We start from the raw sequence: 20,069 nt of genomic DNA, 5'->3' as shown, positions 1-20,069 counted from the left end.
TTGAGCTAGATGGACCTTTGGTCTGACCCAGGACGGCCATTCTAAGCTCAGGGCTCAGGGTCGGGGGTCTCAGTGGACCCCCTTGATTTTCATGCACACCTGCTCCTGGGTGGCCAGGCTGGCAGCTCTCCTGCCCAAGCCGGCCACTTTCCTATGCCTAGTGCGGAGATCGTGGACAAGGTCCACGATGTCTGCACTAGCCCAGGTGGGTGCCCGCCTCTTGCGGTCCTGGGCAAGCTCCCGGGAGCCGCCAGCCTGGTCCCGGGAAGAGGGGGAGGGCTGGGGGGCATCGGGTGGGTGGCTCGATCCGTGCCAGGTGCAGGGTCTGCTGGCTGGGTGCTGGCAGGCTTGCACCTGGCACGGGCACCGTAGCCAGCCCGTGCCCCTTTAAGGGATCCAGGGCCGGGAGGGGGGCAGAAGAGTTTCCCTGGTGTTGGCCAGAGTGGCCACCAGGGAAACCTGGGGAGGGCTAGCCTCCCACTAGTTCGAATTAAGGGGCTACACACCCCTTAATTCGAACTAGTAAGTTCGAACTAGGCTTAATCCTCGTAAAATGAGGTTTTCCTAGTTCGAATTAAGCGCTCCGTTAGTTCGAATTAAATTCGAACTAACGGAGCGCTAGTGTAGCGCCTATGAAAGTTAGTTCGAACTAACGTCCGTTAGTTCGAACTAACTTTGTAGTGTAGACATACCCCAACATATTTATTGGAGCATAAGCTTTCGAGGGCAAAGACCCACTTTGTCACATGCATGCTGTAGTGGAAATTTCAGAGGCAGGCAAAAATATACAGGCATAAGAAAAGAGTTCCAATCAAGAGTAAGGTTAGAGATAATGAGGTCAATTCATTCCACGAGGAGTAACGGTAGTTTGAACTAGGAAGCCTAGTTCGAACTACCTAGTTCATGCCGCATGTAGCCGCGCTGCACGGGGTTCGAACCAGCCGGGATTTAAAAATGGCGGCGCCCAGCTTATGCAAATGAAGCCCGGGAAATTCAAATCCCGGGCTTCATTTGCAATTGCGGTATGCCTACATTACCCTCCTAGTTCGAAATAGGAGGGTAGTGTAGACATACCCCTACTGTGTGTCCAGGGAGATGGAAGTGTTCTCCTCCAGGCTTTTGTATATACCAATCCAGATATTGGGAATATCCCTTCTCCAGATGCTCCCTTTACTGTCTCGGGCCTGGGAGAACTACATGGGAAAAGCCAGAACACACACTGTCCCCTTGAGGTGCTTACCTGGGAGTCCTTCACCATCAGCCCCCCAGATGGCAGCAAGGTGAACTTCCCCTCCATCCCCGGCACTGGGACCCCATCTTTGGACCAGGTGACTCTGGGTTCAGGGACTCCCCGCGCTGCACAAGGCAGAAGAACAGGCAAGCCCTCCAGGATGGACAGCTCCAGCTGGCCAGCCTCAATGACTGGCGGCACTGGAAAAAAACAGAGTGGGAGGCAAAGGATCCCTCATCTGATGACAAGGGTTCCCCTCCCACAGCTACTTTCCAGCGAATGCCCGGAGTGAGCCAGCTTTGACTGAACAGAGTTTGCAGAAGTGCCCTGGAGTGAGATGCCAGCCCGGCCCCTGGCGAATGCAGCTGCTGGAAGTATCTGCCAGTCCCAGCCTGACCGCTCTGCCCGGTGCTCCTCTCTTACCCTCTGCTTCTCGCCCTCTGCCCTGCCTGCTGCCCAACCACCCCCATCTTCCCCTGCGCTCCCTCGCCGTGCACGGAGACGAACGCAGCATTTGCAGCACCCGCCTCTGTGCTCTCGCAACCCAGACCAGAATGCCCACCTGCGTGGGGGAAATTTGGACCCACAGCTCAGCCTGTCTCTAGTAACAGCAAGTTGGGACCCGTGGCTCCCAGGTGCTGGCTTAGCGACAGCACAATTCTGCCACTGAGCCTCCAAGCACAGTAAAGCTGGAGCGTATCCCCATCCAGCACTGGCAGGGGATGAGAACGGTGACCAAGCTCTGCCGCGGGGCACGACGGAAAGAGCAGGCTAGTGGGGCTGCTGCTGCCCATCCTACCACCCACCTCAAGCTGGGAAACCCCAAGGGAGGTTTTATTAACAGATACTCGTCACCTCCCCAGCTCAGAGCAGCCATTCCAGCCAGGCCAGTGGAAGAGGAGAGCACGCCCTGCGGGACAACCCCCCGCCCCCTGTGTTTTGCACGTGGCTCTGGGTTTGCTCCAAGGTGGGTCCCCAGCCACACTCCTACCTTGCACGATCAGTCTGGTCTTCCCCAGCGCGGTGCCTGCGGGGTTCTGAGCCACACACAGATAAACCCCAGCGTCCTGCACAGAGGCCCGGGACAGATGCAGATGCCCATTGGGGAGCATCTTGAAACCGGCTCCTGCCACCAGGAAGCAAAGACCAGAGAGGAAAGGGACGTGGCAGAACTGAAGCGCAAGAGCAGGAAGGCTGGCCACTGGCCACACCAGCCCAAGTGACCGAGTGGCTGACGGCACACAGGGACCACGTCCTCCACGTGTCGCATGCAGCCTCCTCCGAGGTAGCACACAGCGGCTTCGCTCGGGAAGCGAAAAACCCACCGGCAGGTGGACACAGAGTGTAATGACGCTAAGTGGGTTTTAGCAAGGACACCAGGGCTAAGGGAGATTCAGAACCACGGGCTGTTGCAATTTCCAGCTTGATGGACTGGCGGCGCCCCTCGCTGCCCTCTGACACCATGCAGGGTGCACCAAGCAGAGTGCCTCTCACTGCTGCAGCCAAAAGAGGTCCCGTGAGAACAGGGGAGCTAGGGCAGGAGAGGATGGGGGATTTGGAAGATCCTCAGACAGGTTGTTATCCAAGCCACTGCCACCCTGGCAGAGCCTGGGATATCTGTGCTAAGATCCAGCAGCGTCACCAACCCCTCAGGGGCCTTGCGGCCGCAGCAGTGACCGGCATGGCAGCCCTGGGCTCGGCTGGCTTAGTGGCACCCAAGCTCACCTGCTGGTATGTTGATCCCTTCCTTCTGCCATGTGATCACGGGGCGCGGGAGCCCAGAGGCCTCGCAGGGCAAAACCACAGCAGCATTGACCCTCACCTGCACCAAGCTGGGCAGGGGCTGCACGGCGGGGGGCTCTGCAACCAAGAGGGGGAACGGCGTCTGAGCCGGCTCCTTCGCTCTTCCAGCCACCATGCAGTTCACTTGGGTGGCTCCCGCACAGTCTGACCTGGCTGCTTTCTCAGCCTCCAGGGCTTCATGGTCAGCACCCACCCTCCCACAGCCTGCCTCCCCCAGGGCCCCTTCACAGTCCTGGCTCCCCTGCAGGCCTGGCGCCCCCCTCCCCTGGGCTCTGTTCTTCCCGCAGCCTGCAGTGGCCCTGGCCTCTCCGGGTACCTTGCACTGTCAGTAGGACGTGCTTGTGTGCCACGCCGGCGGCGTTGCTGGCCGTGCAGGTGTAGCGCCCGGCGTGGATTGGCAGGGCACGGCTGATCTCCAGAGCCCCTAGGACACAGGAGAGTAGGTAATCGAGGGGGGAGGTGAAGCGTGCCCTCTTGGAGGCTGGGCACGCTGCCCCCTCCCCCACCTGCACCCCCATTCGTGGGCTGGTGTTTCTGATACCTGTTGGCAAGAGGCGGTAGCCGCTGCCTCGCTTTCCCAGCTGGGCTCCATCTTTGCTCCAGGCCACAGCTGGTGCTGGCACCCCAGAGGCGTAGCAGGTCAGAATGGCCGGGGCCATGCGGGTGGCCGTGAAATCCGTGCGGTCGTCTGCCACCGTGGGAGGGACTGCGAGCAGCGGGAGGCAGGGTGAACAGGGCTGCACATGACGAGCCGGAGCCAGACTCCCGCTCTGGGACGAGTCGAGGCTCCGGGGAGCACGTGCGAGAGCCGCCATCCCAGCTGGCACTGGGCCGGGAAACCTCCAGAATTCAAAGCCGGAGCTGCTGCAGCCTCAGGCACAGAGCCAAAGCCCCTGAATGCGCATGCAGCCCGCACCCCGCACACTCCCCCAGCCCGGTCCCCCACAGGCCATGGCCCTGGGTTCGCTGAAGTGGGAGCGCCCACCAGGCTGGCCATGCAGGGGGAGCCCGGGCTGGAGCTCAGTCAGCTCTTTGCACTTGGGGCAACAGAAAGCCCATCCCAGGGCGAGACCCAGGCCTGTCCGAGTGACTTACCCTGCACAGCGACGGTCAGGAGCCGGCGAGCCTCTCCCACCGGGTTCCTCACGATGCACTCGAACTGCGCCGAGTCCTGGAGGCCGGGGCTGGCAATCAGCAGGGAGCCAGAGGGCAGTAACCTGGGACACGGAGTGCATGGGGAAGGGGAGTCACTAGATCCCACCCCCTGAGGTCAGCAATGCCCCGAGCACGTGAGCACAGCGGTGGAGAGGGCCAGGCCCAGCGGCGTCCAGTGGAGAGCCTGGGCCCGATGGTGAAAGGAGCATTGCAAGGGATACAACGGCAGCAGAGCCAGCTGCTGAACCTGCCGCACTCTGCACACGTCCCTGACCAACCGCGCTGCCCACAGCCAGCAGGGCGAGCCCAGCGCCGGTACCTGTATGGGCTCTGCGGGAGGTCCACGGCCAGGGGCTCTCCATCTTTCTTCCAGGTCACGTGAGGCTTGGGGAGGCCAGTAGCTTCGCAAGCGAGCGAGGCCGGGCTGAGGGCCGTCAGGGTGAGGTTGGAGGGCCCCGGAGCAATGGCAGGGAGGACTGGGGAGGAGCAGAGACAAGTGCGATCAGATCAGGAGTGGAGTCCAACCAGCTAGAGGCCTTCCTAGAGGGAGGCAGCATTAACGAGTGGGGGGCACAATGGCTTGGGCCTGCCCAGCAGGAGGCAGAGGGACCCCTGGGAACAAAGGGGAGGGGCGGCTGGCACACACAGGGAAAAGAGAGATGGTGGCATCTAGAGCAGGACTGTCTGAGAGCCCTGCAGCGTAGCTGGCTCCCAGTGCACCATGCTGGGCTCCCAGGGTCCTGCTGCATTCCCGGCTCACTCCCTTCCCTCGTCACGCTCCTCTCACCTAAGACTCGGAGGTCCAGGGCCCGTCGGTCAGACCCAGCAGGGCTAGACGCCACGCAGAGGTAATACCCTGCGTCCTGGACCTGAACTGGGTCTATTCGCAGAGAGCCGTCCGACAGCAGCTCCAACCTGAGGGGAGAGAGGAGAGTCCGTCAGGCCATCGACCAGTTTGGGTCAATGCCTCTTTGAGGGAAAGCATCAGACAAACCAGGAAATAGCCGCCATAGGGCAGGAGAACACTTGTCAGCCTAGGCAGGCCCAGAGGCAGCCACTAGCACAGAGACGTCAAAGCACAGGGCTAGGAATCAGGGCACAGCTCTGTCCACAGCTCGGCCACTGATCTGCCCACTTGACCCTGGGCAAGTCGCCTCATCTCCCCGTGCCAAAGCTCCCCCAGCTATACAGCGGGGGCAATAAACGCCCCTGCCTCAAAGGCCTCTGTGAAACTCCATTCCTCACCATTTGTGAGGGAACCCAGTTATAAACCTGAGCTCACGGGGATGTGCTAGGGCTCCACAGACAAAACAGATGGGAAGTGGCTGCTTTCCCACAGAGCCAGCAAGCCAGGAATGGCAGAACTTGGCTGTGGCACGGCCCTGGGCCCCAGGCAGCAGGAGCCGGCGTGCGTACCTGGGGCTCCCGGGCGGCAGCAGGAGCCGGCGTGCGTACCTGGGGCTCCCGGCCGGCAGCAGGAGCCGGCGTGCGTACCCGGGGCTCCCGGCCGGCAGCAGGAGCCGGCGTGCGTACCTGGGGCTCCCGGCCGGCAGCAGGAGCCGGCGTGCGTACCTGGGGCTCCCGGCCGGCAGCAGGAGCCGGCGTGCGTACCTGGGGCTCCCGGCCGGCAGCAGGTGCCGGCGTGCGTACCTGGGGCTCCCGGCTGGCAGTAGGAGCCGGCGTGCGTACCTGGGGCTCCCGGCCGGCAGCAGGTGCCGGCGTGCGTACCTGGGGCTCCCGGGCGGCAGCAGGTGCCGGCGTGCGTACCTGGGGCTCCCGGGCGGCAGCAGGTGCCGGCGTGCGTACCTGGGGCTCCCGGCCGGCAGCAGGAGCCGGCGTGCGTACCTGGGGCTCCCGGCTGGCAGCAGGTGCTGGCGTGCGTACCTGGGGCTCCCGGCCGGCAGCAGGAGCCGGCATGTGTACCTGGGGCTCCCGGCCGGCAGCAGGAGCCGGCGTGCGTACCTGGGGCTCCCGGCTGGCAGCAGGTGCTGGCGTGCATACCTGGGGCTCCCGGCCGGCAGCAGGAGCCGGCGTGCGTACCTGGGGCTCCCGGCCGGCAGCAGGAGCCGGCGTGCGTACCTGGGGCTCCCGGCCGGCAGCAGGAGCCGGCGTGCGTACCTGGGACTCCCGGCCGGCAGCAGGAGCCGGCGTGCGTACCTGGGGCTCCCGGCTGGCAGCAGGAGCTGGCCATCCTTTCTCCATGTGATCTGCGGTGTGGGCAGTCCCTCGGACTTGCAGGGCAGCAGAGCTGACTCATTCACAGTGGCACTCACAGCCAAGGGGCCTGGCTTTATCACAGGGACAGCTGCAACAAAACAACCCCAGGGGGCAGACTGGACGTAACAGTACGAGAAGTTACCGAGTTGGTGCTTCGCTGTTCTGCTCTCGGGCACCCCCTTTCCAGGAGCAGCACCCAGCACCCTTCCTCTCGCCTGGTGCCATGGCCGGGGAGGAAGAAGACATTTGGAGGGGTTCCAATGTTCTGGGGCTGGGGGGATCTGAAGCCCCTCCTCCTTTCACTTGCTCCTACATTGGCCTGGCTTGACATGAGTAATAGACCTGTGGGAGGCCTCATTTCTCAGAAGCCAGGGTTAGGGAGGCAAAGATGAGCCGGCGGCGATGAGTGTCTGTGCTACCGAAGACAGGGAAATGGGCCAGGAGCAGAGGGACTGAGCTTACCAAGGCCAGGGGAGGGAACACCCGAGGAGCCATGGACCAAGAACAAGGCCACAGCAACGGGCAAGGTGACTCAGGTGTGAACACAGGAGGTAGAGCAGGTCGGAGACGACAGAACATGCTACACAGGGATTAACCAAGCCAATGGCAGGAGATGTGTAAATGGAGGGAATCCAAGAGCCTACCCAGCCCTCTCCTTATGGGACGACAGCCTATGGATTAACAGGATCCCAACACCCCAGCTCCGGGAGGGAGCGTGAGAGCCAGGGGGGTCTGAGTCAGCCCAGCTCCACTGCCTGCAATGGAGGCCAGTGACTGAGCGTGCCTGAGGATCTGAGCCAGGAGGCTCCCCCTTCCCCAGAGGCCCCTGTGGCTCTACTCACTGTGGATCTCCACATGGAAGCGCAGGCTGGTTCTCCCCAGCGCGCTGCTGGCCGTGCAGCTGTATTCTCCGCCGTCAGGCACTCCCACAGCCTGGATCTGAAGGAAGCGCCCCTGGGCCCGAAATCGCACGCGGGCATCCTCCTGCCGGCACCCGGAGACAAACAGCCCATGAGCAGCACCGCCCTGGCCGCAGGGTGCATCCGACCGCAGGTTTCACGAGCAACAAGTCCAGTGGCCCTGGTTCAACTTCCCAAAGGCAGCATCACACCACTGAGCAGCCGGAGCCGAGCCAGGTGGGGGCGGCCGATCCAAGGGACACAGGCACCGGGCAGGGATCCCATGGGCAGCGGCTCTAGGCCCCCGCTGTGCAGTGACGGGAAGCCACCTGGCGCATTGGCAGAGCCACTGAGAGTGGGAGGGAAACTCCGGCCCTGAAATGGCCAGGGAGGCGGGTTGGGGAGTTACACCCAGCCTGGTATGTGCGAGAGCCAGCAGACCCCCAGATACACACCTGCAGCAGGGACCCCCCTCGGCGCCACTCGATGCGGGGCGGCGGGTCAGTGTCCACAGGGCACTCCAGGGTGAGCTGCCCGCCAGCCAGCGCTGGGACAGGGCGCGTCTCGCCGGAGTGCTGCGCGGTAGCAGGCGCTGCAGGGACACAGGGTCAGGTGGGCGCTAAAGGGGAATCGCGCCCACGAGCAGCCCAGAGCGCTGGAGAGAGCGCTGCCCCCACACGGTAACACCCACCTCCCACCCAATGCCCCAGCCCTCGCTGCTCGGCTTTGCACGAACCCTGCATGCAGTCCCCCAGCCCTATGCTCCCGGGAAAGCGTTACACCCCCTTTGCCCTTCCCCCTCAGCCAGCCCGGTCGCTGATCCAGAAGGGTGGGCGTGCGAGGGGGCCAGGACCTGCATGCCCAGCTCTGGTCCTACGAGGCACCCACCAAGGGAGAGCAGTACATCCCCCCCCCCCCCCCTCCCGGATATAAAGGCACCAGCTCCCTGCCCCCAGCTGCAGGCCTGCCTGCACCTGGCTGCTTTCCAGTGGCGCTAGTCCTGGCCCCACAGAGCTTGCTGCATGGCAGAGATGGACACCAACCCTGCATTTTGCCATTCGACCCGTCCCATTCCCACAAGGGGCACGTTTCTTTCGGGGGCACCATCGGTTCCCCTCCCTGGGCAAAGGGACACCGGCACGGGGACCTCCCCTTCCCCGGCTGCTAGCGGCTGATGTGGCCTCTGCCCTGCACCCACGACCCTCCTCTCCTGGGCGGCAGGAGTTGCTTGCGAAGGCAGTGCAAGCATGGGGCTGGCTGCCGCTGGCCTGCTTTCCAGCCACAGGGCTCTGGCAGTGTGATGGTACCGTGCGTCTTGACCCAGAAGCTCTTGCCATCCTCCCCGGCAGGGCTCGCCGCCAGACAGGTATACAAGCCGGCATCGTCTGCCTGCGAGAGGCCAGAAGGAAGGAAAGATCAGGGGCAAGTTCAGGGAGGCGGGGGTGGAAGGGGAGGGAAGGGGAGAAGTCCCCACCTGCACACTCTCTATCCGCAGGGAGCTCCCGTTCCCGGGCCTGGGGAGCAGCCGCCCGTCCTTCTCCCAGGTGACACGGGGGGCGGGGACGCCCGCCGCGGTGCACAGCAATTCTAAGGGCGCGCCAATGGCGGCAGCGATCTCCGTGGGCGGGGCCAAATCCGCCAGGCGCGCGGGCTCTGCAAGGCAGACCGGGGCTGGTTTCACCGCCGTGCTCTGGACAAGGCGGGCAGGCAGAGGGGAAGGCCCTTGGGGCTGGTGTTAGTGGGAAGGGAGGCGCCGGGGTGAGATGGCCTGTAGTGCCCAGAAAACTGGAGAGTTGAATGGGGCACCGGGGAGAGAACAGACTGGGCAGAGCTGCTGGCTGGGGCGGCAAAGGGGCAGTTGCCCCGGCGTTCAGAGATTCAAAAGGGGCTGGCGCACCAGGCCCTTTAAATCACCGCTGGAGCCCCGCTCAAGGCTGAGGGCTGGGTGGGGGAGGCGCATGCTCTGGGGACACCGAGGAATGGCTGCCCTAGCCCCACCTATTCTGCCTGAGGCCCCACCCCTTCGGGGGGCCCCAGAGTCGAGCCCGCTACCCCATTGCCCAGGGCCCGGTGATGTCTTGTGCCCCAGTTCCTGCCCCCCAGCTCAGCCCTATCAGCCCAGTCTCCTTGCCTGCCCCCCATCCCTCCTCCTGCCCCCCTCACCTGCTAGGCACATACCCATGACAGAGAGGTGGAAGTGCTTGCTCACTCCCCCAGCCTCGTTCTCAGCAACACAGGAGTAGACCCCTGAATCGGCAGGCTGCACCGACTCCAGGTGAAGCCTCGTGCCTGGGCTGTTGGGCACCAGGTTGTTTTGCAGAGTCAAGGGCTCGCCATCCTTCAGCCAGGTCAGCGTGGGCAGCGGCGACCCACTGGCTGCACAGCTGAAGGTCACAGAGGAGTTGGTCTTTGCGGTCACGGCCTCGCTGCTCTCCGAGGGCTCCAGGGTGGGAGGTGCTGGGGGAGGCAGAAGCGGCAGGTGTCTGGAGCTGAGGCCAGAGAAGGCCTCGCCTGTCGTGTTCAGCTCACACCTTTGCCCCCCTCCCTCTGGGATGCTGACAGCCTGATCAGGGGCCAGGCTGCCCAAGGCAGCAGAACAGAGCGTGACTCTGCCAAGCGTCATTCGCAGCTAGCGGAGACACCTCCAAACACCCTCTGCCGCAGTGGCCACTGGTCGGCTGTCCGGGGTCTGTCCCTGCTGTCCGTCCTGCCACTCCTCCAGCCTCCGGACAGGAACAGGCGGGTCCTCGTCTCCAGCCAGCTCACCAGCCAGCACTTGGACAAACTCTCCCTCCACGTTGGTTCCCCACCACACCCTGCATTTCCCTGGCTCATTTCTTCTCCAGCAATCCCCTCCAGCTAATTAGCTACCCCCCAGATCTGCCTGTAGCCAATTTCTCCTCCCCACATTTCCCAGCCCGTGTCTCCTCCACCCCCCTGCCCCCCACAGCGTGCGTTTCCCCAGCCCCTCTCCAGGCTTTCACCTTCTTTCCAGCTGAAAAATGATGCTGGCTTGCGCCCGGCCTTTCTTCCTGCCTCACCCCAGCCGCCCCTTTCCCGAGGCTCTGCCCTCCCCAGCTGGCCCCTCGGGCACACAGAGGAAGGACATTCTCCTCATACCCTGGATCTGTAGGACGAAGCTTCGCTCTGCGACTCCCGCCCGGCTGGCTGCAACGCAGGTGTAGATTCCAGTGTCTGCGTCCTGCACGAGAGAGATCCTGGCTCCCAGGGTGGGGAGGGGGAAGAGGATGAGGAATCAATTCAGAGCACTCTAAGGCCAGCTTGTGGCTTCTGCTCCCACCCCCTTGCGGGACCACTGCCCAGGGACAGCTAGTGCACCCAGCACGGGATACGGCCGCCTCTCCAAAACGCCAGAGACGGCGGGTGGGGCAGGCAGCTCCTGCTGCATCCCCAGCACCTCTGAAAATCAGGGCCCCTTGATGTTCACCACTTGGACAAAATGCAGCCACCTTTGGAGGGGGCAGTGGCAGCCAGGCAGGGGCCAGGCATAACGGTGCATGGGTACAGGGGGAGGGGTTTGGCCAGAGTGCAAAGCACCCTGGGAATGCCCTCTCTTACCTGAGGAGGCGTCCTGCAGAAAGCAGCCTGACCCGGTGGGAGAGAGGGAGGGGCAGTCCGTCCCTCAGCCAGCTGATCTGCAAGGGAGGGGACCCCCGGGCTTGGCACTCCATGGTAACCAGCCTCAAGGGGACACTGCGGATGACCTCAGAGTCGTTGGCACCTCTCTCGATAGTAGGGGGAACTGGGGGGGGAGAAGGGGTCGGCATTGAGCAGATTGATCTTAGCAGCAGGGCTTTGCCCCTAGCCAGCAGCAAACCTCCCCCCCCCCCCCCCCGTGCCAAGCACCACCCAGCATGCTTTGCTCACCCAGGACGTTCAACACATGGAGCTTGGAGTCCTCTCCCGCCCTGTTCTGAGCCAGACAGGTGTATGCCCCTGAGTCGGACGCCTGCAGGCCCTCGAGGAGCAAGGAGCTGCCGTCAGGAGACAGCCTGCACACACAGAGGAGACTCAGTCAGTCAGCAGAACCCACCAGAGCCACCACAGCCTTGCCTGGTATCAAACCTGTGTCTTGCGAAACACTCCCCGCCCCGAGATAAAGGATCTAACTAGCTGGCATTATCTTTGGTGGATTTGAACCTGGGATCTCAAGATAGGAGCCTTTACAACTTGAGCTATAAAGCCAGCTGGCTGTCAACTTAGGCTGTAGAGTTCCCTTGTTCTTATCTCTAAGTGCCACTGCATGGGACAATGAACCACACGAGGGGTACGTCTAGACTACAGGCCTCTGCCAACAGAGACATGTAAATTAGACATACCGACATAGTCAGTGAAGCAGGGATTTAAATATCCCCCGCTTCATTAGAATAAAAATGGCCGCCGCGTTGTGCCAGCTCAGCTGTTTGTCAGCACAAAGCGGCAGTCAAGACAGGGATCAGTTGGCAAGGAAAGCCTTTGCCGACCAATCCCTTATGCCTTGTGCAACGAGGTTTACAGGATCGGTCGGCACCCACCCGACAGCCGGGTGGCATCAGCCCCACAGCAGCTGCTGGTTTGAGTCAGGGAGCCTGACTCCCCCGCACAACTCTGACCAGCACTGCCGGCTGCAGCGCCCCTGGAACTTTGGGAAGCAACCAGACATGTGATGCAGGCCACAGCCGGCAGGGGAGACCCCACGGGGGAAGCCAGGCCCTCTCGTAGGGCCTCTAACGTGATCCTCCTCAGTAATATCGATAAAGGCCAGGACGCTCATGGCCATGCAGGCTCCGCTCCCTGGTCCCAAACACACCGCCTGCAATGGACAGTTGCAGTGTGTCGTGTGATGAAATACTTCCTTTCGTTTGTTTTAAACCTGCTGCCTGTTCATTTCATTGGGTGACCCTTGGTTCTTGTGTTATGGGAAGGAATAAATAACATTTCCTTATTTACTTTCTCCACGCCTGCATGATTTTATAGACTGCAATCATATCCCTCCCGATTCATTTCTCTTCCAAGCTGAATGGTCCCAGCTTATTAATCTTTCTTCATATGGCAGCCGTTCCGTCCCCCTATTCATTTTTGTTGTCCTTTTCCAATTGCAAGGTATCTTTTTTGAGATGGAGTGACCAGACCAGCACGCCGTATTCAAGATGTGGGCCTCCCCTGGGATTGCTATAAGGCAATATGATATTCTCTGTCTTATCCTCTAGGCCTTTGCTAATGGTTTCCAACATTTTGTTTGCCTTCTTGACTGCTGCTGCACGTTGAGCCGTGCTGCCCTCTGCACCGCCTCGCAAGAGGCATACCGGAGGCGAGGGGGAGCAGGCAGTTCCAGTGGTCTCCCATCCTTCAGCCACGTGACGTCCGGCGCTGGCTGCCCTTCCACTTCACACTCCAGAGCCACCCTGGTGCCCTCCAGGACGCTGCGTTCACTGGGGGTGTCTGCGCTGAGGATTCTGGGTGCCACTGAGTGGAGAGAGAAGAATGTGAGGGGAGAGCGGAGGAGTTACCTGACCCCTTTCCAGCCCAAATCACATCCTGAATGCTCCCCCAGTGGCTCCATCTCCACCCCATTCAAGTGCAGCCTGCAAGCCGCAGCGCCTCACGGGGCCTACCATGCACCGAGACGGTGAACTCCTTGCGCGCCTGTGCCTCAAGGCTCTGCACCAGGCAGGTGTACCGGCCCCCATGGAACGGCTGCAAGCGGCTGAGCTGTAACTGGCCGCCCCGGGACACCACTCCCTGCTCCATGCTGCTCTCTGCGGGGGAAAGAAAGCAAATCATTCCGAAACAAGCACAGGGTTTCCTTGCTCCCTGCCTCGGGGGAACAGCTGCTCCACCTCGGGAAAGGAGGCTTCCCTCATTTCACATGGGAATTCCCCCCAGCGGGACTTTGGGACTCCATTCTCCTCATCCTCAGCCTGGGATGACCCGGCAGCACTGCCCAATGCTAAGAACTTTCTGCTTATGGGCATGAAACGCAGGGACCCTGGTTCAGCTGATCTCCTGGGGCACTAAAGCTTCACTGCACAATATCAAGATCAGGCTCCTTAGATGCTGCCGCATTTCCCCTCCAGCCTATGGTGCTTTTCTTAGGGATTCCACCGTTCAGGTGGAACACAGCAGGACTGGGGTAGCCCCAACTAAAGCCAGAAATCCTGGTACTTGCATTTATATTATCTAGAGGCTTTAATTCTGCAGCGATCTAACCAGCATGCCCCTCAGCGAGTTCCACTATCTCAGAGCTGTGACGCCACAAGGGAACTAGGGTTCCCTTGTGTCCGGCTTCACAAACAGGTCCCCAAGGTTTTGCGAGCATCCATGTAAAGCACGCACTAACTCTGGCCCATGAACATGCCCTGAGATTTTCCTACATGCCCCTTGGGGTTTATTTCACAAATGATAATGCACTTCTGTCACTGCCTGAGAGCTCAAAGGACTTCACACACACGAAGAGCCAGGCCTCATCCCCACCCCCTGTGAGGGGGGAACCTCCACTTTAGAAAGTGGGAAACTGAGGCACAAAACAGTGTGACTCACAAAGCAAGTTGGCAACAGAACCCAGAAGTCTGCACCCACCGTCCTGTATTTGAAATCTAGAAACCACCCCTCCCGGCTAGGAGCTCTAGCTGTATGCACTACGGTCAGCTTGCACCAGCTCTGCTATCCCAGAAGCCTGCCAAGCCAGCTGGTGTGGCAATATGGCCTCCTTACCAAGCAACGCCCCATCTTTCAGCCAGGTGATGGAAGGAGGAGGAACACCGACCGCCTCGCAGTTCAGAACAAGGAGGCTCCCCATGGCTCCGTGGACTGTCTCCTCATGCGGGTTCTTGATGGCTGGGGGGACTTTGGGAGCGAAACAGAACACAAGGGAAGACTCAGTCGCTGCTGCTGGGGCTGAGACACGTGGGTCCCACTGCGTTTGCGGAGATCACATTGGTAAAGCACAGAAATGGAGCAGGGCCCCTCGCCCATCTCAGCTCAGACACGCAGGAAACGCCACTCAGCACTTTCCCCCCCAGCTCCCACAGCCAGGGTGAGTGCCATTGTCCCCACTGTACGTGTGAGGAACCTGAGGCACACAGACAGGCAGCAGAGCTGGGAACAGAACCCGGGTCCCCTCAGTGCTGCCCCCTGCTGCGTCTCCGCTCAGCACACCTCTAGCAGGGGCTGCCCCTGCACAAAACACTGACATTGAAGTGACTCCTGTCTCGGGTGTCAGTGAGAGGAGGGTCTGGAGCTGCACACTGGCTCCAAGCCCCACCCCCATCCCCGGCTCTGTGGGGAGGCTGTTACCATCATCATCCTCGGGGACTGTGCTCACACTCCCCCCGGCCTGCATTTCCCAGCTGTCCTGGCCTCTGAAGTCAGATAAAACCACAGACTTAGCCACCTGCATTCTGCTACAAAGACCTTTTACATCTGCACTTGAAAGGGAATCCTCTGAACTGTCATTCATGTTAAAATTCGACACTTGCCAACAAGGACTTAACAAGACTTTGAACTTTCTCACCCATTACCAAGACAGTTTCCCCAATTATCACCTGTAATACCATTAACTCACAAACATCCCACTCTCCCTACCTTTAATATCAGCAATTCACAGACACTTACCTTCCTTCCTCCCCCTTCCAACCCCCCCGCATCCTCCTTCTGTTCTGCAATGTGATTTGTCCTTTTCATATTTGTTCATTTTTTTAAATTGTATCCTTTGGTATATATGGTTGTGACTACTTTCTTCCACTATTTGATCTGAGGAAGTGGGTCTGGCCCACGAAAGCTCATCATCTAATAAACCATCTTGTTAGTCTTTAAAGTGCTACATTGTCCTGCATTTTGCTTCAACTACCCCAGACTAACACGGCTACATTTCTATCACAGAACTTACAGTTACTCCAGGTGAGGGATCCCAGTGCAAGGATGTGGGTATTAGTGGGGGTGGGGTGAGGTGAGATTCCAGTGCGAGGGCATGGATGTTAGTGGTGGGGGAGATCTCAACATGAGGGTTTCAGAGTGAGGACTCAGTTTCATGTGTTTTGTAGGATTCTGGTCTCTGCCTGGGCTCCTGGACTCAGGGGGGAGACACTGTCAACTTTTATGTACTGTACTGCCAGCCCCAAGAGTTCAAAACTCAGGAATCAGCCCCCTGTCCCAAAGAGAGTGGCTTCTTCAAATCACAGATACCAATGCACTTGGGGATCTTTTCATATGGCATCGGGTGTCTGAAGTCACAGGGAACATTTTCTAGCTTTTCTCCACAAACCATTAGACCTAAATTCTTCCTTGGGGGAAAAAAAAAAGAAGGCTGGGATTCTCTTCTAATACTATGCACCAACAAACAAGCATGATGTCAGATCGGTCACAGTCGATGGTGGTGCCTGAAGCATCAGGTAGCCAAGTTCCCTGATCTGGTTTAATTCTAATAATGTGGCCAGGGCTTTCCAGAAAAATAAAAAAGCCCCAATTAGAGGCTTGTGATTAAATCAGGAGCGTTGGCATCATGGATGTCTAGTCAGTTTCGCAACATAAAGCCCTCTCACGGGATCTGAAATCACCCAGGGGCGGCCGGTACAGCCAAGGGACATGGGAGGGGTAGCACATGGGCTAGCAGGAGGGTCTGGTAGACACGCAGGGGAAAGTGGGAGGGAGAAAACATGGAGACCTCCATCCCCTGGAGACCTGCCAGAAGGGGGTATCTGCCCCCACTAGGAGGATTTAAGGACTGGTATTGGGCCTAAGGTAAATTGAGTTTGAGATCCCTGTTTTTATATATAAGGGTATGTCTAGACTACAGGCCTTTGTTGACAGATCCTGTGTGCTTCTTATAAGCATAACAGAGAGGAGCCCAGTCTGGACCTTGCACTCAGTGCAAAGAGCAGGCTACAGACCATGAACATGAGTAAAAACTTGCCCAGGGAGGAGGGAGGCATGTGAAACACAAATGCTCCATGTTGACTTTATCCTCAGGCTAAGAGACTGGTGAGCAGAACGGCTTGGGAGGCGGCACAGCTTGGGAGGGGCCCGGCCCAGGAAGCAAAACAAGCACAGAACCGCATTCTGAACGCGGGGAAGTCGTGATTGCCTAGCGGTTCCCACCAGGCCAAGCCTCAGTGTGCTCGGTGCTGTGCACACACAGTCTAGGGGTAGGTCTCTGCTGCAGTCTCTGGGTGGGATTGCAGCTTGCGTATATACACCTGAGCGAGCTTTCGCACTGGGGCTGCCACAGTGCACGGTTCAGCATGGGCTGTACAGTCTCTGCTGAGAAATGTTCTGCTTCAACGTCACTCCTCTGGTACTGGGGACGGAAGTGACTAGCCGAGTGAGTACTCAACTAGTTGCTTCCCCCCCCCCCCCACCCTCCTGCTGCCTCTGTACTAGAAGCAGCAAGGGGAGAGTAGAAGCCGGTTCCCCCCAGTACCATCTCCAGAGTGGAGGAGAGGGGGGCAGGGGAGGCAGAGCCACGGAGGTCCCAGGGGTGGCATGAGCCAGGACTGTTCAGCTCTCGCCGCCCCCAGGAGCTAACCCCACTGCAGCTCTGCATTTTAAATGTAGTCAGAGCACAGTGGGCTCTTACTCCATTTAGAGTGCAGAGCCACAGCGGGAGTGCCCCCCCCCATTTGACTAATCAAGTAGGCGATGGAAATTCCATCAACTACTCGATTAGTTAATTAACTGATACTTAACATCCCTATCTGGTACCTGAGCTAGCTAGAGCACAGGTAACTCACCTATGTCTATACAAACTGCAATCACACCCCGTAACTGCAGTGTAGACAGACCCTATGATGACAACCCCTGCCCCAAGACTCACAGAGCAGACCAGCAGGAACTATATGGAGCAAGCGTTCAAAAAGCAGAAGGGTCCAAACCTGCCTGCAAAAACCACACCAGCAAAACATGCAGTTGCAGCACCACACGTTCACACGAGACCTACCCTCACGTTTGCACTTGCGTTTACCGGGTTTGTGTGTGCAATTATAACTGAGCTATTTGGCACCCACCTTTTTTTGCACACAGAGTTTGAGCCTCCATTTGTGAAAAGGTGCTGTACATATATCTGATGGTTATAGCTACCGCTGTCTTCCTAGCTTAGATAATCATAGGTGAGCCACTATAGGATCTAGGCTGAGTCCTTTCAAACCCCATGAGACCCCTTGCAGAGTCCTCCACACGCCTTAGGTCTGCCTCCCAGTGTGGTGCTAAGAAGGTAAGGGAGTAAAATGGGATGGATGGAGACAGAGGTTAGGGATAAACTCATTGAGAGAGCGAGAGAGAGTGATGAGCTACTGGGTGCCGGGGTATTGAGGACTCGAGGGACTGACCAAGAAGGACGTCTAGAGAAGGGTCCACTTGAATTACTCACCTTGAACTGTGAGAACAAAGCGCTTTTCTGCAGAGCCCTCCTGATTCTCCGCCACACACACGTAGCTGCCAGCGTCAGCCACCTCTACTGACGCCACCTGCAAAGGGAAAGCAGAGCCCTCTGAGATGGCTAGGAGAGGTCACAGGATTTGGAGCAGCAGCCAAGCCCACAGTTGAGTTCTGTCCCCTCCTAATGCCAAGGTGGAAGCTCAGCCACATGCAAGCAATCCCCAGGCAGTGCTCAGCGCTGTGCTGCTACCCCTCTCTGCAGCAGCGGGTGAAGTCAGCAGGGCCCCCCTTCCCCAAGGGCTTGATCCCACTGGTGACAGAAGCGAAGCTGCACCAGCTCCTCCAACGATGGGTGTGTTCTGCTGCTGCTCACCCACTGCAGAGCCCGTGGGGCACAACACTGACCTGCAGGAGCCTGCCACCCTCCAGAAGCTGGTGCCGAGGGCTAATAGTGAAGGGCAAGTCATTGTGGAGCCAGGTAATTGCAGGCACTGGGTCTCCGGTGACCTCGCATTTCAGCTGGGCCGTGCTGTTTGCAGCCACTGTCACCCCTTCTACCGACTCCTCCTTGTTCCCATGGATTAGGGGGGCAGCTAGGACAGAAGGGAACCTGTCAGTTACGGGCTGTTCACCTCCTAGGGGAGGAGAGGTCTGAACTAGGCAAGGTCTCAACAGCCATCACCCTTCCATGTCCCCCCATTCGCCCATCTACCCTCCCACTCATTGCACTTAGGTTTTGTCCTGATGCAGAGGTCCGTCATCTCCCTGCTTGGGGCCACTGTGAGTTAGCTTCAGAGCGGGGAAATGAACCCAGGAGCCCTGGCTCCTAATATCCTGCTCTAGCTAGTAGGCAACACTCTCTCAGATATGCAAGTGTGGCAAGAGCTCCAGATTTCCCTCCCGTGCTGAACGGTGTGGTCGGGGGCAGGGTCTGTCTCTAAGCCTGGCCAGCCCCTCGCAATACGAATGATTATTTATTATGTGCTCCCCACCAGCCTTTCCCCCCCTTTGGCGGGAGTCCCAGGGATCGATCTCTGAGCCTGCCCCCGGCACTCGCCTCAGGTCACCTCCCGGCTGCGGACGATAGCCAAGAGTGATGCTCTTCAGAGAGAACCTGATTAGCAAGAGCTCGGGGCCAGGGCCAGAGTCTGCAGTCCACACACCTCAGAAAATAACATGAGGGGCGCCACTCACAGGGGCTTGCCAGCTCTGAGTGCTCAGCCCAGCCCAGCTGGAGGGGGTACCATAGAGACCCGGGGGAAGGAGGCAGCTCGACAAGGTCATTCAGGGTCCTGTGCTACCCCACCTTCTGCCAGGACCCAGAGGGGATGACCCATTGGTTAGACATGCCCTTGTGGCTACTCACACAGAACTAGCAGCTCGTAGTGCAGCCAGTCCTCTCCTGCCTCATTGGCTGCCTGGCACGTGTATCTCCCAGCATCCTCGGCCCTGACCGCAGGGATCTGTAGGATACGTCCACCTGCCAGGCAACAGAGCATTGGTGGGGACAGGAACGGCTCCTAGGAAAGCACTCTTCTCCTAGGCTATGTCTAGACTGCAAGCCTCTTTCGAAAGAGAGCGTCTAGACTGCACGTTGAACTTTCGAAAAAGCGGCTTGCTTTTTCGAAAGAAAGCATCCAGTGAGATGCTCTCTTTCGAAGAAGCCCTATTTACATTGAAGAACGCCTTCTTTCGAAAGAGGAACTTTCGAAAGAAGGCGTTCTTCCTCGTGAAATGAGGTTTACCGCCATCGAAAGAAAAGCCGCGTTCTTTCGAATTAATTTCGAAAGAACGCGGCTTGAGTCTGGACACAGGTGAAGTTTTTTCGAAAAACCCCTGAGTCTGGACACAGCCCTAGAGAGAGACCTAGAGCAGTAAGCTGCTTTGCGCATGGGACAGGGTCAGTGAACCGCTGAGGACATACATGCTGTCTGTGCCGCCAGCATCACGACTCACTTTGGTAGCAGAATGTGCCATGTCCCCCCAGTCCCCCACTCCAACAACCCTACCACAAAGCTAATGGGTCTGGGCCCAAGGGCATTGGAACCTGGTAGAATCACCCTCGTTTATCTGGCCCTTTTGGAGCACTCAGAAGGGTGCCGTACCGTGGGAGTGGGAGGAAGCAGACACTTAAAAAAGGCAACACAAGGAGATGTGAAGAGGGCAGGCAGATGGCTAGAGAGATCCCATTGGGGGGACAGTCAGATTTCTGTTGCTGGCCCCTGCACCGTCCCTGTTGCCGCTGTCGTACATTTCATGGGATGTTACCAGAGCCTGAATATCTGGCAGCAAAGCAGGTCGCGCCACTTGGAACATGCAGTGGGGCATCCTATTGGACAGCACATGTACATCACCTGGGCATGCTGGAAGATCTGGCAACACAGGCATTGGTG

At 59.1% G+C, this 20,069-nt stretch overlaps 1 protein-coding gene across 3 annotated transcripts in view; it reads right to left on the bottom strand.

The window, feature by feature from the left end:
* HMCN2 (hemicentin 2) overlaps positions 1-20,069 on the bottom strand; it is a 133,036-nt gene that overhangs the window by 17,256 nt on the left and 95,711 nt on the right. For all 3 annotated transcript variants that reach the window (XM_089773013.1, XM_089773014.1, XM_075906051.2), the window contains exons 55-77: positions 19,043-19,156; positions 18,082-18,269; positions 17,669-17,765; positions 14,020-14,151; positions 12,921-13,064; positions 12,612-12,771; positions 11,194-11,318; positions 10,885-11,068; positions 10,426-10,523; positions 9,484-9,762; positions 8,780-8,958; positions 8,613-8,694; positions 7,761-7,897; positions 7,249-7,390; positions 6,347-6,494; positions 4,977-5,104; positions 4,509-4,665; positions 4,130-4,251; positions 3,576-3,740; positions 3,351-3,458; positions 2,957-3,091; positions 2,223-2,357; positions 1,241-1,431 (exon numbers count right to left, since the gene is read on the bottom strand). In XM_089773013.1, coding sequence (XP_089629139.1) covers positions 1,241-1,431; positions 2,223-2,357; positions 2,957-3,091; positions 3,351-3,458; positions 3,576-3,740; positions 4,130-4,251; positions 4,509-4,665; positions 4,977-5,104; positions 6,347-6,494; positions 7,249-7,390; positions 7,761-7,897; positions 8,613-8,694; positions 8,780-8,958; positions 9,484-9,762; positions 10,426-10,523; positions 10,885-11,068; positions 11,194-11,318; positions 12,612-12,771; positions 12,921-13,064; positions 14,020-14,151; positions 17,669-17,765; positions 18,082-18,269; positions 19,043-19,156 — 3,350 coding nt within the window. The remainder of the gene's footprint in view (positions 1-1,240; positions 1,432-2,222; positions 2,358-2,956; positions 3,092-3,350; positions 3,459-3,575; positions 3,741-4,129; positions 4,252-4,508; positions 4,666-4,976; positions 5,105-6,346; positions 6,495-7,248; positions 7,391-7,760; positions 7,898-8,612; positions 8,695-8,779; positions 8,959-9,483; positions 9,763-10,425; positions 10,524-10,884; positions 11,069-11,193; positions 11,319-12,611; positions 12,772-12,920; positions 13,065-14,019; positions 14,152-17,668; positions 17,766-18,081; positions 18,270-19,042; positions 19,157-20,069) is intronic.

This window comes from Pelodiscus sinensis, chromosome 23, assembly GCF_052426305.1.
Source record: "Pelodiscus sinensis isolate ZL-2025 chromosome 23, ASM5242630v1, whole genome shotgun sequence".
NCBI classification, from domain to species: Eukaryota; Metazoa; Chordata; order Testudines; family Trionychidae; genus Pelodiscus; species Pelodiscus sinensis.
Note: the sequence above shows the minus strand (reverse complement) of the source record. Positions and strands in the feature narration are given on the sequence as shown.